Source organism: Lampetra fluviatilis, chromosome 27 (genome assembly GCF_964198595.1).
Source record: "Lampetra fluviatilis chromosome 27, kcLamFluv1.1, whole genome shotgun sequence".
In the NCBI taxonomy this organism is placed as follows: domain Eukaryota; kingdom Metazoa; phylum Chordata; class Hyperoartia; order Petromyzontiformes; family Petromyzontidae; genus Lampetra; species Lampetra fluviatilis.
Genome location: NC_136301.1, coordinates 2,675,484 through 2,690,241, shown reverse-complemented (window position 1 = coordinate 2,690,241; position 14,758 = coordinate 2,675,484). Strand labels below are relative to the sequence as shown.

The following is a 14,758-nucleotide window of genomic DNA, read 5'->3' as shown; positions in this document are numbered from 1 at the left end:
GTGGAGGGTTACGACACATTTAGAAATAACGCGATCTAACCCAATTTTTTCTCACTTATCAATTACTGTGAAAATGACAAATAAAACAATTGCAATCCCGTCAACAACACGGTCCTTCTGCGAGTGTCACATTTTCAGCAGCGTTAATTCAAGACGCAGCAGCATCAGCATCACCTAATACACTATAACCAAAGAGTTATGGATTCCTGCAGTAACGAAAGCTTCAAATCAAGACTAAGACACTATTTTGTGTCCGTAGAGTACTGTGGAATAATCGACGACAGGAATATACAATACAGGGTCCTTCAAAAATTATTTAACACTTATATGGGACTATCGTTTTTAATGGAAAAAGTACGGATAATACACTGTAACATCATAACAAATGTATGTTAATTACTTCAAAAAGGTCAAAAAGTATCCACTTGCTCGCCATCATTGTCAACACATGCATGGAATCTTCTCCGGGTGGTCTCCAGAGCTCGGAGGCACATTTCTTGTGGTGTTATTGCAAATTCTCGGAAGTGTGAACATGTTTTTGATTCACCCTGTATTTATACGCTATTGTGGAAACACGCGATCCCTTCCAAAGCCACTAGAAGGCGCTACATTGACTACAATGATGACGTGCTGTCTACGAAATCTGAAAAAAAACAAATACGGTAACACAAACACGGAAGAATAAAACAACAACAACAAAATCGACTCTCGCACACATGATTCGATGCAACTAGTAATGGTTCTAGATTTGAAGCTTTCGTGACTGCAAGGAATCATATTCTTAGGTTTTTTCGGTAAAGTCACGTAGGTAAAACATCAAAATTAATGAAAATAAAATTCGGAGACTTGTGTTGCCTCCGAAACGTCGTGATTTTTGTTTTTATTTTATTTTCATTAATTTTGATGTTTTACCTACGTGACTTTACCGAAAAAACCTAAGAATATAGTAATGGTTGTCACGTAAACAGAACATGCCAATTTGTCACTAGTACAGCACACCGGTGTGTTAGAGAGCGAAGCCACAACATTTACAATCTGAGTACGATGTTTTGCCAGTACAAGGGAGAAACACAAACAAATAGACAAATATGTTGTTGGCGTCATCTGGTCCAACCCATGTGAGACTAGGCTCTAAGGAAAGCTGTCTTGGGTGTGGACCAATCAACTTCAAGGACAGTGCATATATTATCAGAGTTATGTTTTTTGTTTGCATTATGGCTGCAGGTATTGTGGTCTATGCAAACATGACTCCTTGTAAAAAAGGTGTCAGTTTTGTTGCCAGATAAAAGGGTGAAAAAACAATTATCAAATATGTTGTTGTTGCCTGCATTGAAACAGCTGCACGCCGTGCGGACCTGAAACCCTAATTTCCCTGTACCAGAATACGTGATAAACCTTATTAGTTGACAGCTATTGTTTTGTCGCCACGAAAATTACACATTTCCCCTGCACGGTATCCACGACGCAGCCTAAGCTCCCCCCTCTGAATTAAACCGTTACCTCCCCCCCTCCATTTACCTTCCACTTGGTATCGTCCAAAACTCGAACCACGTGATGCGATCGGGCCAATCGTGGCGCCGCGTTTAGGGGGCTTCACGTGACCGCGGTGTGAGCTTTCGTTCTTTATTTTCGCTTTGAAGCCCGCGTGTTTATTTTTACAATTTAACATTTAGTTTGACGTCCTTTATTTTATTTTTACGCGTCGCGTTTGTGTCCGAGCGATCGATTAATGTTCTCAGTTTGAACGAAGCGAAAACAAGCCAGGCGGGAGCGCGTGTCGCGACTGTCGGCCAGACTAGCACGGGCCTGAGCTGTGTGAGTTAAAACAAATTTAATTAATGAAAATAAATTAATACACTCGACTATGTCATTGCATTCGTAACACTTTTTTTAAAAAATGTATTAACATCAATGGTCGTTCAGACTCGATAATTGTGCCGCTTTGATTTAAATCGTTAACATCGTCACGATTCCGAACCTCTCGCTGAGGGATCGATTATTTGTTATCACCGGTACGTGCGTTTATCGATTACAAGTGCGCACGTTTAAATAGTCGGTAGCTGTCTGGGTGTTACTGTATGAGCTCATGAGTCGGACAATGTTTTGACCTATTTTGACTGAAGCGATATCGGCGCCAGAATCGATATCCATGGAATGTCGAATCGCGATGGATTTGTCACGAAGTGCGTGATTCACTCACTTTCATTTTCTTGATTTAACCAGCGGGAGTCCTTATTAGCCGGTTTACAAAACAAATAACAATGATCCGGCAGGTAGCAGTTGCTGTTTAACTTGTGTTGTTATTGTTGTTTGTGTGTTTACTATCCTTCTATTCAGAGTGTAGGTTTTTACTGAGCGACATCGTGGCGACCTCACTGATTGACTGACGGTGACGTCGTCGGCTGAATCTCATCTCCCACCACCACCACCCCCGTGCGTGGATTTCACTCCCGGTTGCCAACGACCAGCAACAAACAGCACTCATTCAAAGTTGTGATAACGCTGTCGTTTTACCGTCATTGCTGTTGATTCTACGATGATAACGTGACGGCGAGTCAGGGGAGGGAAAGACATTCGTACTGAGCAGGGCAGTGTGGGGTAGTGGGAATTGAACCTCGTGTCTCCGAGCTAAGCGGTCAGTTTACAAGCGCCGTGACAGGCCGACTGTGTCGTGAACAGCACGCACAGCCACCGAACAGCAGCCAGCCAGCCATCTGTCCTCTCAGCACCTTGCTCGTCCTTGTGTATGCATAACATTTTTTTTAAAAAGTGACTCGGATGTACTGGGCCTACTACAGAATTACCAAAGTCTTTTATGATATATCTCTTGCGCGTACATAACACGTTGTTCGAAAGTCGTCTTCACACGGCCATGAACCGCCGCTGCCTGATGATCTTCAGAAGTAACAGACTCCTGTCTTGACTATGAAATGAGATCCCTGATCATAAAGCCATGGATTTCCCGACAGCGCCTGTTTTAGCCACAGAGAGCAGTGGTGCATTGTCAGCAGTGATGGGAGCTCTCAGCCACCGTGATTAGATACAGGGGGCACGCGTTTTTTTGTTTTGTTTTTGTGAGTTAATCTGCCCAGGGCAGTTTCCTGGATCTAGCCATAACTAAGGGGCAGGAGTCGTTGAGGTGATTTCATCCCCCCCCCTCGCCTTTTTCGACAGCGTCATTAAGGCGTCACAAATCATTTTAGTTGTTTTAGAACGCTGACTCTGACCTGCACATTTTTTAAAAAAGAAAATACGAAAGCTGAATCCGTCAGAGGCTTTTGACTGCAGTCTAAATGTTTTCATGCAACAAAGAAGCCATTGATGTTTACTTCGGATGAGTAGGTTTTACAAAGGACAGCCCCCATTGCGTTTTAAATCAGGAATCTCAGAACCGAGCGGCGGGGAAATTTAGTTTGCTACAAACAACTCGACCGAGTTGGTCCCTCTGAGACGTAATTCAGGAGGTGAGGTTGAAGAATAAACGGAAGCCATAAAATCGATACATTTTCAAATCAAAACCAAACTGAAATAAAACGAAACCACCATCTCATCAATCATATCTCAGCCAGGCTGAGCCCCGGTCGTCTTCCGACACGATCCACCACTGCAACCGCAACCACCACCGTCGTTGCCATTGCGTCTGCCCCATCATCGCCTTCGCCGCCGCGACGATGTCGTGTGGCGGCTGCTTCCTGGTGCTGTGGTCGCTGTGCGGCGCCGCGGCGCTCTGCTTGCTGGTCGCCGCCGCCCTCATGCCGTCGTGGCGCGACCTCATACTCGTGGACCCGACTAAGCGCTCCATCGTGGTGCGCCACGGCCTCTGGGTTCGCTGCGCCGGGTACGAGGGCGACGTCCCCGGCGGGGTGGTGTCGTGGGCGGCCACGTGGTTTGGCCCCGACAGCGGAAAGGAGGGCGAGGATGGCGGAGGGAGCCGGGGCTGCGTGGTCCGCGACTCCGCGTGGCCGATAGCCACCGACTCGCTCGACCTGCGCCTGCTGCAGCTCGGCGTGCCGACCGCCTGCCTCGTGGCGCTCGTGGCGCTCGCGCTCAACGTGAGCGGCGCCGTGGCGCTCTGCCGGAGCGGGAGGCGGAGCGGCCGTCTCTATGGTGAGGACGAAGACTCCACTTCTTTGTCGTCGACGTCCTCTTCCTCCTCGTCAGAATTCAGCTCCAAGAGGAAGAGGAAGAAGAAGGCGCAACAGGTATGAGACAGAGCAGAACGGGACATGGAGATGGGTGTGCTCCCTCTAAGGGAGGAAGAGGATAGTAGTTCAAGGCCTTTTTTAATTGTAATCACGGCATCTATCCGTGTTCCTTCACCTTGCAATGCTGACACAATCTCAGCTGCTTGCCATGACCCTGAACGTTTCTCCCTCCGTTCCCGCTTCCCACATCCCACCCGCAGTGCTGCCAGTTCAACCCGTGCGGCTGCCAGGTGGTGGCGTCGGTGCTGTACCTGCTGGCGAGCGCTCTGGTGCTGCCACCCGCGCTGTGGGCGCTGCTGTCGGTCGACGAGCTGAACCGGGCGCACGTCTCGGGGGACGCGCGCTGGCGCCCCGGCGAGGCCGTGCCCGTGTGCCTGGCGGCCTGCGCGGGGCTGCTGGCGGCCGCGGGGGGCCTCGCCATGTGGTACTGCACCTGCCGCCCGCTCCCGCCGGCGCCGCTACCGCCGGCGCCGCTCGCGCTGGGCTCGCTGCTGGGTATGGAGGCGCTGGGGCTGAGTGGCCGCGCCGGCCCGGCCGAGGCTTGCGGGCGCAGCACGCGGCAGAGCCATCGCACGACCGGCAGCTTCCCCGCCGGGCCGACGTCGGTGTCTTCGCGACCCATGTCCCGCGCCACCCTGGAGCTCGATATCCCCATGTACGAGTTGCACTAGCCTGACTAGACAGAGAGAGAGCAGAGGGGTCCCGGACGAACAGCTGAGCATGGGTTCGCGCCATAGTTTGGAGGCGTCCGTGCGTTACGACCCCGGCTGGGTCGTCACTGGAGCCGACGGACGGCTCCGCAGACGAAAGTGTTCCCACGTACGAGTTACGCCAGCACAGGGCTCCCCAACTGCCTTGACGTGAAGAGACAGATTAGTGAGACAACTAGATCGGATAGAAGAGAGAGATGAGAGAGCTGCAGGCTGAGAGGTGCACGTTTGTTGCTGCCACGTGTACAGGCGTTATAATTTCACAACGCCATCCAACAATAACAAGACACTAACAATCGGTAATTTCATTACGTGTTAAATATAGATGAATATCTGCTGTAGAGAGTGCGGAATGGGCGGGGGATTCAGATGTGGTTTAGAAATACACGGGGGGGGGGGGGTGGGGGTGGAAAATGAGAAGCGCGTGCTGTTACACTGGAGCACTGGAGAATGGGGGGGGGGTGGGGTGGTGGTGGGCATCCGTACGTAGGACTCGGGTTTCACTCGAGGGGACGAGCAGCGGGTCAGTAAAACCTCACCGACTTCAAGGTGTCTCCCAGCTCAAACGAGCTTCGGGCGATGCTCGGTTGTGGAAATTCCATATTCCTGTGGCAGGGTCCAATCTCTCCATAGGACAGACTCCTGCAAAGGGGTACTCATTTCACACTCCTTGGAGGAACGATGCGCCCAGTTTACCACTGGAGAGTCAAGCGCTTTCACCTCAGCACTACGCACCCAGACGCTTTAGCTGAGGGGTCGTAAAAGCACGGCTTGCCGGCCTTGTGTGCCGCCTATAATTGTGCGTGTGACCGTGTAGCCATGCCATGCCATGCCAGTTGGGTTCCTCGGCAGTACCCGAACACCCACAACCCATGCTTTTTGGCTCGTCGATGGGCAAGTCACGATGCCTATATTTATCAATCTGAAATTGATTCGTACGGTTACCCGACACGCATCGAATCATGCATTCAAGAATCGTAATTATTAGTTTGTAAACGTTTGCTATTATTCATGTAAACCCTGTAGCTTGCAAAGATTCGACGTGTCACAAGGAGTGATGCAGGATGTTAATCAATTAGGACTCTTGATTGAGCTAAAAGATTTGTCCACCTATTTTAATCATGGATAAATAGTCATAACATACCACAGTGTTGGACTTACTCGGATGAATTGACTTTAATCCATGGTGGAATGGCGATCGTGCCGCATTCCGTTGTGTGTGTATTAAACCATAAATAAGCCATACTTTATAACATACAGATAATTACCTTCAAATTTGCTCCCCCTTATCATTTGGATCATTTTGAAATGTTGACTGTGAGGATGCCTAATTTGCGGAAGTGCCCTTCTTTCTCTCAACCTAAACATTTTCCTAAGTAGTTGGGCATCCCTCCTGCCAAAACGTCACGTTTGTCTTCCCTCAACTAGAGGAACTTAACTTTTGACTTCACAAAAAGACCCAATTCGGGGCGCAGAATTGTGTACAAAACTTTTTTATATATAACCCCTACCGACTGTCTACCACGTGATTTTACCCCAAAGTCCGCCACCGTTTACATTCCTATGCACGGGTTGCACTAGAATCGTTTGGGAAAAAAAGAGAGAAGGTTTATTTTGTTAAGACAAATAAATAGCACTAACGCACGTGGTGTGCCACCATAAATGCGTACCGTCTACACCCGTGCTGGTGGCCGAGAAAAGCGTTTGCAGAAAAGCGTCCGCGACATTTCAGGGTGTTGTTTGCTGAAAGAAAAAATGACTCGTTCATTTTCTCCCGTTACAGTTTTAACTTTGGCTTTTGTGTTTACGCTAACGGTCATGTTTATTGAGACGCATCCGATGTACTCCTCTTTTTTGCACAGTTCATACTAAACATTCCAACCACACCAGTTAATACTTTTCTGTATCGGTTGTTAAGCCCCTATCGTAACACCTCTTGGGTTTTGCAGAGGGGAACTTCGCTTCTTGTTTCTAAGACGGAACAATCAACCACACAGCATTAGGATCTCATCACTGTAATGTGTTGAGAAACGCCACTGCTATAATCACTGACATGACACTTCCCACTCGGGTAGCAATGGCCTGCGTAGAGAGCAGAGCCCCTGCCCGGTCAATGTCCCTCACCTCCCGTGGGAGAAATATAAACATTCGCCCACCTTCCGCTGGACAAATGGCAACCGCACGCTATCGCAGCCGGGCCTACCCTTGCAGAAGAAGCCATGCCCACCTGCCATTGCTATTTGAACTCACCGGTTCGATTTTAAGGCTGCGTCGTCTTGCGACACTCTCGTTTCAGACTCGTTGAATGTCGCCAAGTATTGGGGTGACTCCTAAATAAAAGTCTTGCTTAAGATTCCTAAGCAGTTGGTTGCCTGGCATCGGTGTGGACGGCACTATTTTTTACAATTGGAAGTTTACGTTGTCCACGTCGTGAGGTACCCGTTTGTGGGAATGAGGATGGATAGCGGCTGTTCTGTTAAAGTCACGGCTGATTGGTTTACGATCAGTCACCGAGTGTGGTTGCTAAGTGGGTTAGATAAGACGACTTGAAGCCAGCTTGAGAGCTCCTTGAGAATGAAAGTCTCTCAAGGGTGACCAAGGCCCCGTTGGACATGGGTTTATTATCACATCCTCGTAATGTGGCCTGTGGCTCTTCACTGCAAGTTTAGGCTGGGTTGGCACGTGGTACACGAGCTCCAGCGATCGCACCGACACTTGAGATTTTGTAATTTTACTTTGTGCTAACATTTGAGCCGTGAGTATTTTTCTCGAATAGACTACATACGTTTTAAATTATTTATTGAAAAACATTTACTTAACAGCATTTTTAGACCCTTGTCGTGGTATACTCCTTTTTTCGACACGACGTTTTAATCGCGGCATTATGGACGTATTTTTAACTCGAGTAAGCCGTAGTAGTAGTACTCTTTTTTTTTTACTGTAAATGCCATTGTGAGTTTACTTTTTGACAATGCTCCGCAGGGGTTAACACCCGATGTTGGTGAGGGGGGGTGCAGTGTCAAATGAGCACATGGAGGGCGAATTTTCTTCTCTCCACTCGCGCACTTGGCATTGCAGCTGCGCGTTTATCTAAACGTCGTCGAGACGTTGACCGAACAAGAGCGAGACGTCCCCCCCCCCCCGCAAAGGTCCGCTAACCCCCAGCCCTCACCCGCCGCCTTTTCGTGGCGACCGCGGTGCCACATTATCCACAGTGTGATGGCCTGCGACGAGCTATTTTCTTTGTATATAAATAGTATTTTTCTCTACAAATTTTGTGCTTAGAAAGTTTGGAATTTCAGGGAAGCGCACCATGTCACGTGAAACAGACGAAGACTGCTATGAATTCGGAATTTCATTCGCACCGGGTATACCGATGCATAGTTTTATCGATTTATATCGATTCTTAAGCTCACAACAAGCATCAAAACAATACGTGTGCGCGAAATCGACGTTTTATGATTCCTGTGTGTTGCGTGGAATTGCTTTCACGCGACTCCTGGAGCCACTAGTGGTCGCTACTTCACAACACAGAAGAACAAAAACTAACAATATATTGAATCGAATTGCAATCGTGAATTTCGACAATTCATTGAACTCCTAGACCAAGTGGGGTGGGTAAATTGTTGCACCCCAAATGGATGGCTTGGAAGGTGATACTGAGTGACCACTACTATGGGATTTATACCCCAGCTCATATTAGTATTGTGGGAAGCAGATTTGATCTATGACCAATATGTCCTGGACACAACAATTAGTCTGAAATACGGTATCAAGACTGGAATGTTTTAAAAATAATAATTTACAACCCTGTGTCGTGCTCTTGTTAGTCGTGTGGATTCCGTAACCATACTTCGCCACGCTGGTCAATGTGGGTTTGTGAAAGGGGGGAGGGGAGCCCAGGACCGGTTTGAACGGCACTCGCCATCCACGTTGGCTATGGTCGGATATGAAACGGGTCATGAGTGTCATAGTGCAGTGCGCCAATCACTGCACCACCCCTTCTCCCTCTGCAGGCTCGTAAAGCGTTCAAACTTTGGCAGCTTGGTTCGTGTTTGATTCTAGGATTACCTTTAAGAGTTCAAATCCTTATTGTACACCTTACATCGCGCGCTTAGATCTTACGTGGAACGCGGGCACAAACACGTCCATTGCTTGACTTTTTTAATCGAACTTTGCTTTAATCCTGCGTGCGCACACGTAGCAAAAACAATGAACCCCATTTGCTTCCCGTGACTTTTAACGTTTGGGACGTTTACCAAGCTTTCGTTTCGTGAAATGTCTCGCGGCGGGCGACGTGCGGTCGCCGATTAATTGACTAATCATGATCCTTTCCAACTCTTCTGAGCCTGCTCACTGACAATCATAACTCGACGCTCCTCTATCCCTGCAGGCTTAAGGAGAATCGAAGCTGGAAATACTTAAACAGTGGTGTCATGAGGACGACATGACAACGCAAAACCACCAGCACGGTTTGATGCAGTCGAAATATCTAATTATGCTAGCACCATGCCACCGATGACATTGTTCTGTAACTGAGAACAACTTTTACTGGTCTCTTAGCATCGCTGGTGCCACCAAAAAATTAGGAGCCCCACTGATGATGTGTTCATTGAGCCCCATAATGCACTGCACAGCTGCGTTGCTCGTGCGGTCTGATAATGGCAAATTACCAAGTCACATCCGACTCTCTGGGGACTGAACTGAGGTTTAGGCACACGTGTGAAAAGGGAGGGGTGTGTGGACGTGTACAGAAAGTGACAGTGATACCATGCGCAAATACTCAACGTGGAGTGGGAGGGTAATTTGTCGGCAGATGTCTGACATTCTTCTGTTATTAAATTGCGCCGCGGGTGACGTCAAGAAAAGTTTTAAAGTGGCTGCCTTGACAATCATTGGAACGCTTTTCTCGGTAACAATAAAAGTGGGATGGCCCAAAACGCAGCACCTAAATGGGCCGCTGTGTCGGCTTTCAGTTGTCACTGGATTATAAGTGAAAATCAGATGCAGATAATGTTGCGTTTTGGCATCGGCCCATCTTCAGAGCAAAACTGGAAGGGGGAATGTGATTTGTATTGCCAGCATACTTCGATGTTTCATTTGTATCTAAATTCCTCCGTCAATATTCTTCCTCGAAACAACACGGGGATGTCATCTCGGGTGTGTTTTTCGCCTGGTTTTAATCGATGAACTTTAGTCATTGAAGCAATTTTGGAACCAACCTTTTGCAATGTTGACTCGTGACGCTGCTGGTGATTAGTAGACTGCTGCCAAAGAACAGCCAGCAGTTTTGCAACAATTGCAATTATCTCCGGAGCAACCTTTCAAGTCTGCCACTATTTCTGTATTTACGTGACATACCGAAGGTGTCTATTTTTTTGCTTTTCAGACATGCCAAGTAGGCAGTTTTACGTTCATTGCGTATCTATCCTTTCGTGTCATTTTTTTTTATACGTAAAGAATAAACTTTGGCTAAATTAAAACGATCTGTTATTTCAAACTCGAGCGTAACTATTTCCACCGTCTGAGATTTTAATTTCGCAAAATCGTTTCCAGCTATAGCTCTCAATCTCATGCCTTATTTGCTCAGAAGAAGGGCTATGGCCGACAACGGCAGTATGTCACTTATTTGTCACAGGGCACTGTCTGCTAGTGATGACGGTGGTTAAAGTATTTTGCGGGAAGTTTTATCTTTGTGCGTCATGTGTTAACAGAGAGCAAGATGCTGCCTTAAAGTACACCGCTACCACCACCTCTGGGTAGTCTTGCGGGATGTATAATCGATGACATGATGTATAATCGATGACATGATGTGTAATCGATGACGTGGTGCGTAATCAATGACAGGGTGTGTAGCCTCACGTAAACCAGCCTCTCGTACGAGCTAGCGTCCACGTATCCTGTGACTTAACGGTTTTTGATAGCGTGCGTTTTGTAGATAGTTTTACGGCAAAACACTTGTGTGGATATCACAGAATAACTGGGTACAGTCTGCTCTATAACGTGGCAGTTGCGTTCCTGAAAACCACCCCGTGGTGGAAAAAACGCGGTACAATAATTATAAAGCACAGTCCATGATAACGCGTGAGATGCGTATGTAGGCTGAACAAAGACTGGGGCACGTGGGTAGCATCTCGAAGCATCCAGCAGCATCCCGCCTTGTGTGATGCTACGCCGAGGCAGCCGTACAACCGCTTATTCCTACTCGCGCGGCGTAGTTCCGTTAACTCAAATCGCATTATATACAATTCACATGATGAAAATACGCATTATAGGAGAACAGACTGTATCGGTTTTACTCCTGATGAAGCTACCCAACTTGCTGGTTTGGCCCAGGGCAGTACCGATTTCAAAAAGGATGTCCCACAGTGTCTTGAAACATTTACAAAGATTCGGATTTTTTGTTCCCCCCCCCCCCCACAGTTTTAAAGGGTTTGGCCTCATGCTTTTGAAACATGACAACTGGTAAAACGGCGGGGCTACGGGACTCGTGAGTGGGGTTGGCTGAGGAGTTAACGGAGCCCTATGAGCAGTATCGCGGGGCCAGTGTCATAGCGAGCGAGGCCACTCAACTGCATAGGCGGGAGTAGTGATCCATTGGGTATGGCTCACTGTAAATGTACTTCTGTTTAAAAGCAAAGAAAAAATCTGTAAAAAAATTTAAAGGAGGTAACCAGAGACTTCGACATCAGCATGCTTTGGTGGGCCCACCCTTATTTGGTGGGCACCCCGACGAGCCCGGGTTCAATTCCAGTCAGCAGTGCGTGCGATGAAAGTTCCTCAGGCGCAGTGAGTTGGCGGTCTCAGCCCGGCAACGAATGACTGCACAAAAAAATCCATGTAATCGAATTCGGCTCTCAACGTAATTTGGCTAAATGGCAACTCGAAGAATAACAAAATTAGTTTTTAATGCCATGCGACGAATTTCAATCTCGTATGCACAGTCATTTGGAAGTGCTGCGCTCTGCTGTGTGTGTCTGTGTGGACTCGTGGTCACTTGAAAGGATCTCAAAGGTAGCTCTGTCATATCCGCTTCTGTTGGCCGTTCCCACTGTGATATCCCAGGGTGCACTGCTCTCCCGAGACATCGGATTTTCATCCTTCGTCTCGTGACATGACGCCTGTCATTGAATTCGGATACACAATGAGGGGAAAATAGCATCAACACAACTGTTGGGGCATCGTATATTTAGACTTGGTCGCATATAAAATAAACTGTCGTCGTTAAGTAACAGCGTGTTTTGTGAATGTGCGTTGCTCGTTACAAGATTAATCGTTGATTTGTCGGGAAACTTTTGGGCGGTTCAAGCAAGAAGCCATAATTCTCAGCAAAACCTTGCTAATTAAAACCCAAAACAGTCGGTGTCATTTAAAACTCGCTGTGAAATTCAAGATAACGCTAAACTGTCTTGTGATTCGAGCGTTAAAAGGTTTCGTGACACTTAACAAGACTAAGACGGTTCGTACGACGAGTATTTCGTGTTGATAAGTTTTTTTTCTGTTTACTCTCGGCAAGACGTCGCAAGGAACACGGGTGTTCTATTTGAGGCTCCTGAACGCCTTAAAATGTGAGCCGTGTCGACGGGTCAACGCCGACGACTTGCGAGTTTTATGAGAAACCTGTAACGAACGCGAAAATATCAAAATAAAAGAAAATTACCCATGCACGTGTGCCCTCTGCTTGGAGTGTTCTCATGGCCCTCTGATAATACTGGTAGGAACCTCCTGGTTACACCAGCCCACAGGGGATTATTGTGTCCGTCCGTCGTGCAGGGAGGGGTTGGGTGGGGAGGGTGGGGCTGGGTGGGGAGGGGCTGGGTGGGGAGGGTGGGGCTGGGTGGGGAGGGGCTGGTCACCCCGTGGTGCCCTTATAAAACTCAACGTTTAACCTACTCACGCCGGTTTGTGCCCGCCTTCAGTCGGCCAAATTTGCGGAATACACCACGCCGCCGTTGACCCTGGCCATTGACCGAGCAACCCAACGTTACTACCAGCTCTCTCCGCAGGAATGTGTTTAATCGTCAGTCATTGGTCTATCCTCTGCGAGCTGAATTCCCATTTCCTCCCCTCATCCTTATGCCCTCGCCATCCCTTCGAGACCTACGATGCCACAATATAACCTCACTCCTGCAGATGAGCTGATCTTAAAGCTCCCATCTCCATCGCGGTCTTCCTTTTGGGCGCGTTTCCCTTCTTTGGCTGGCGTTCCATCACCGGCATCGTCCATCGGCCATGATCGCGTCACTTCTCGCTATGATGTGTCCTGCTCAAGCCCATTTACTTTCCTTAACGGGAAGTACGATGACTAATTTCAAACATGCGTCTATTAGTGCATATTACTACGTGCAATGACATGGATAAAATATGGACATTAACAAAGAAAATTCACTTGGGACTCAATTTGTTCAGTACCTGTTCCGGTACCTCTTACGGTATGTGGATATCATCACTGGGCAAACGCCATGTTTCCACGACCGCTAAAAGTCAAATTGGCTCGATTCATACACCCGGGGAGAGTCTTTTGGGCCTGGATCCCCACGGCCGCTCGGCTGTTGTTAACCAGCACCGCATCATCGGGCTACGTCGCTTGCTAGACGCGTGGCTAGCTGACCCGGCTATGAGGTCCTGGGGCGAAAAAAATGTGCCGTGGGTGCTTCGTTCCAGGAACGGGGCAGAGGAGTGGTCACGCGTCTGACTTGTGGATGTAGGAAATTGTGGCCGTTTGCAAAATTGGCCAAGCCTGAGAATGATCACAGCTGGCTCAATAATCGGCGGCCTAACAACGCAGAATTTTCTTAACAGCCTAAGGACTTTAAACAGGGTTATATTGGTTCTGTTCGCGATCAAAAGAAGGGGGAGTTCAACAACCTTCTCAGCTCGTGATTGTTGGTCATTCAGTATTATTACATCCATTGTACACGCACCGTTCTTCTATCGATCCACTGCTGGATAAAGGCCTCCCCACCAGGCGTGTTGGTCGACGGGGTTTATCTGTACATACTTCACTAAGGTGGTCACAGCGAGTTTGTTGAACTTGCGGATAGGGGTCCAGGTCCAGGTTCTGATATCGCTCGCCACCCACGTGAGCCGTGGCCGGGAAAATCCAACTCTGGCCGCTGTGGTCGCTCCACTGCGAATTTCCCTCCAGTAACCAACCCACAGTGAGTGATATTCGTCGCGCTCTCTCTTGGAACTTCCACGGATTTCTTTTTCTCGGGTTTTTTTCTGCCCCACGTAACGGTGAAGAGGTCCCAAGTCCGCGGCGTCTCTGTTTGAGCAGCACCGACTTTGCCGTGCGCTGTGGTGCGTGGGCGCACGAACCCTGACCGCGTTGAAGCGTTTACACGTGGAGCTCCTCCTCGGGGTTGCCTCCTTTCCCACCCCCCCCATATTCATCTGTTGGCCCAGGTCTACCTATCAAAGATGTGCAGTTATACTGTACTGCAATATAGATCGACACAATACAATAGCGGTAGTAGTACCAGGCGTCGGTACAAAACAATTGTGGCTGCTATAGATTGTGCACGTGGTAAGCCACTTCATTGCGCTATCACTTGTGGCCAGGTCGCTTCTGGAAACGAGCTGTGTAGAGCGATACAATTTTCTTGACAACTGCTTTTTGCATTTAGTTTGTTGTCCGATTAGCAAAGTTGGCTACGTACGGTGCGAAAGAAACGTAACAGGCATACGTGCCGGCGAGATTTTAACGATGCAGCCATGTGTGTCCCTAGTTATACACGTGCGGTTTATTTTTAAATGTTTTTTTTTTTACTGAAGTTGCTCGGAACATTTTAAACGTTCAGTTCTGTGATATGGGCCAGGAAATTGTCTGTACACAATGGC

The 14,758-nt window shown here is 48.2% G+C and overlaps 2 protein-coding genes across 4 annotated transcripts in view; one reads left to right on the top strand and one right to left on the bottom strand.

Annotated features, from left to right (window-relative positions):
• Positions 1-14,758, bottom strand: part of CZIB (CXXC motif containing zinc binding protein) — a 379,487-nt gene that overhangs the window by 297,881 nt on the left and 66,848 nt on the right. The gene's annotated exons all lie outside the window — the stretch shown is intronic.
• CLDN12 (claudin 12) lies at positions 1,525-5,280 on the top strand. 3 transcript variants are annotated; one of them, XM_078869383.1, is made up of 3 exons: positions 1,525-1,815; positions 2,345-4,202; positions 4,406-5,280. In XM_078869383.1, exons 2-3 carry the CDS (start codon positions 3,672-3,674, stop codon positions 4,874-4,876), a joined length of 1,002 nt encoding a protein of 333 aa, XP_078725509.1. In that variant the 5' UTR covers positions 1,525-1,815; positions 2,345-3,671; the 3' UTR covers positions 4,877-5,280. The 3 variants fall into 3 exon arrangements, with proteins under 3 accessions (XP_078725509.1, XP_078725510.1, XP_078725511.1); XM_078869384.1 differs by having other exon boundaries at positions 2,338-4,202; XM_078869385.1 differs by having other exon boundaries at positions 1,587-1,608.

Coding starts and splice junctions, on each gene's coding strand:
- CLDN12 (XM_078869383.1), top strand. CDS start 3,672: ATGTCGTGTGGCGGCTGCTTCCTGGTGCTGTGGTCGCTGTGCGGCGCC. Junction 4,203..4,405: donor GGAAGAAGAAGGCGCAACAG/GTATGAGACAGA, acceptor TCCCACCCGCAG/TGCTGCCAGTTCAACCCGTG.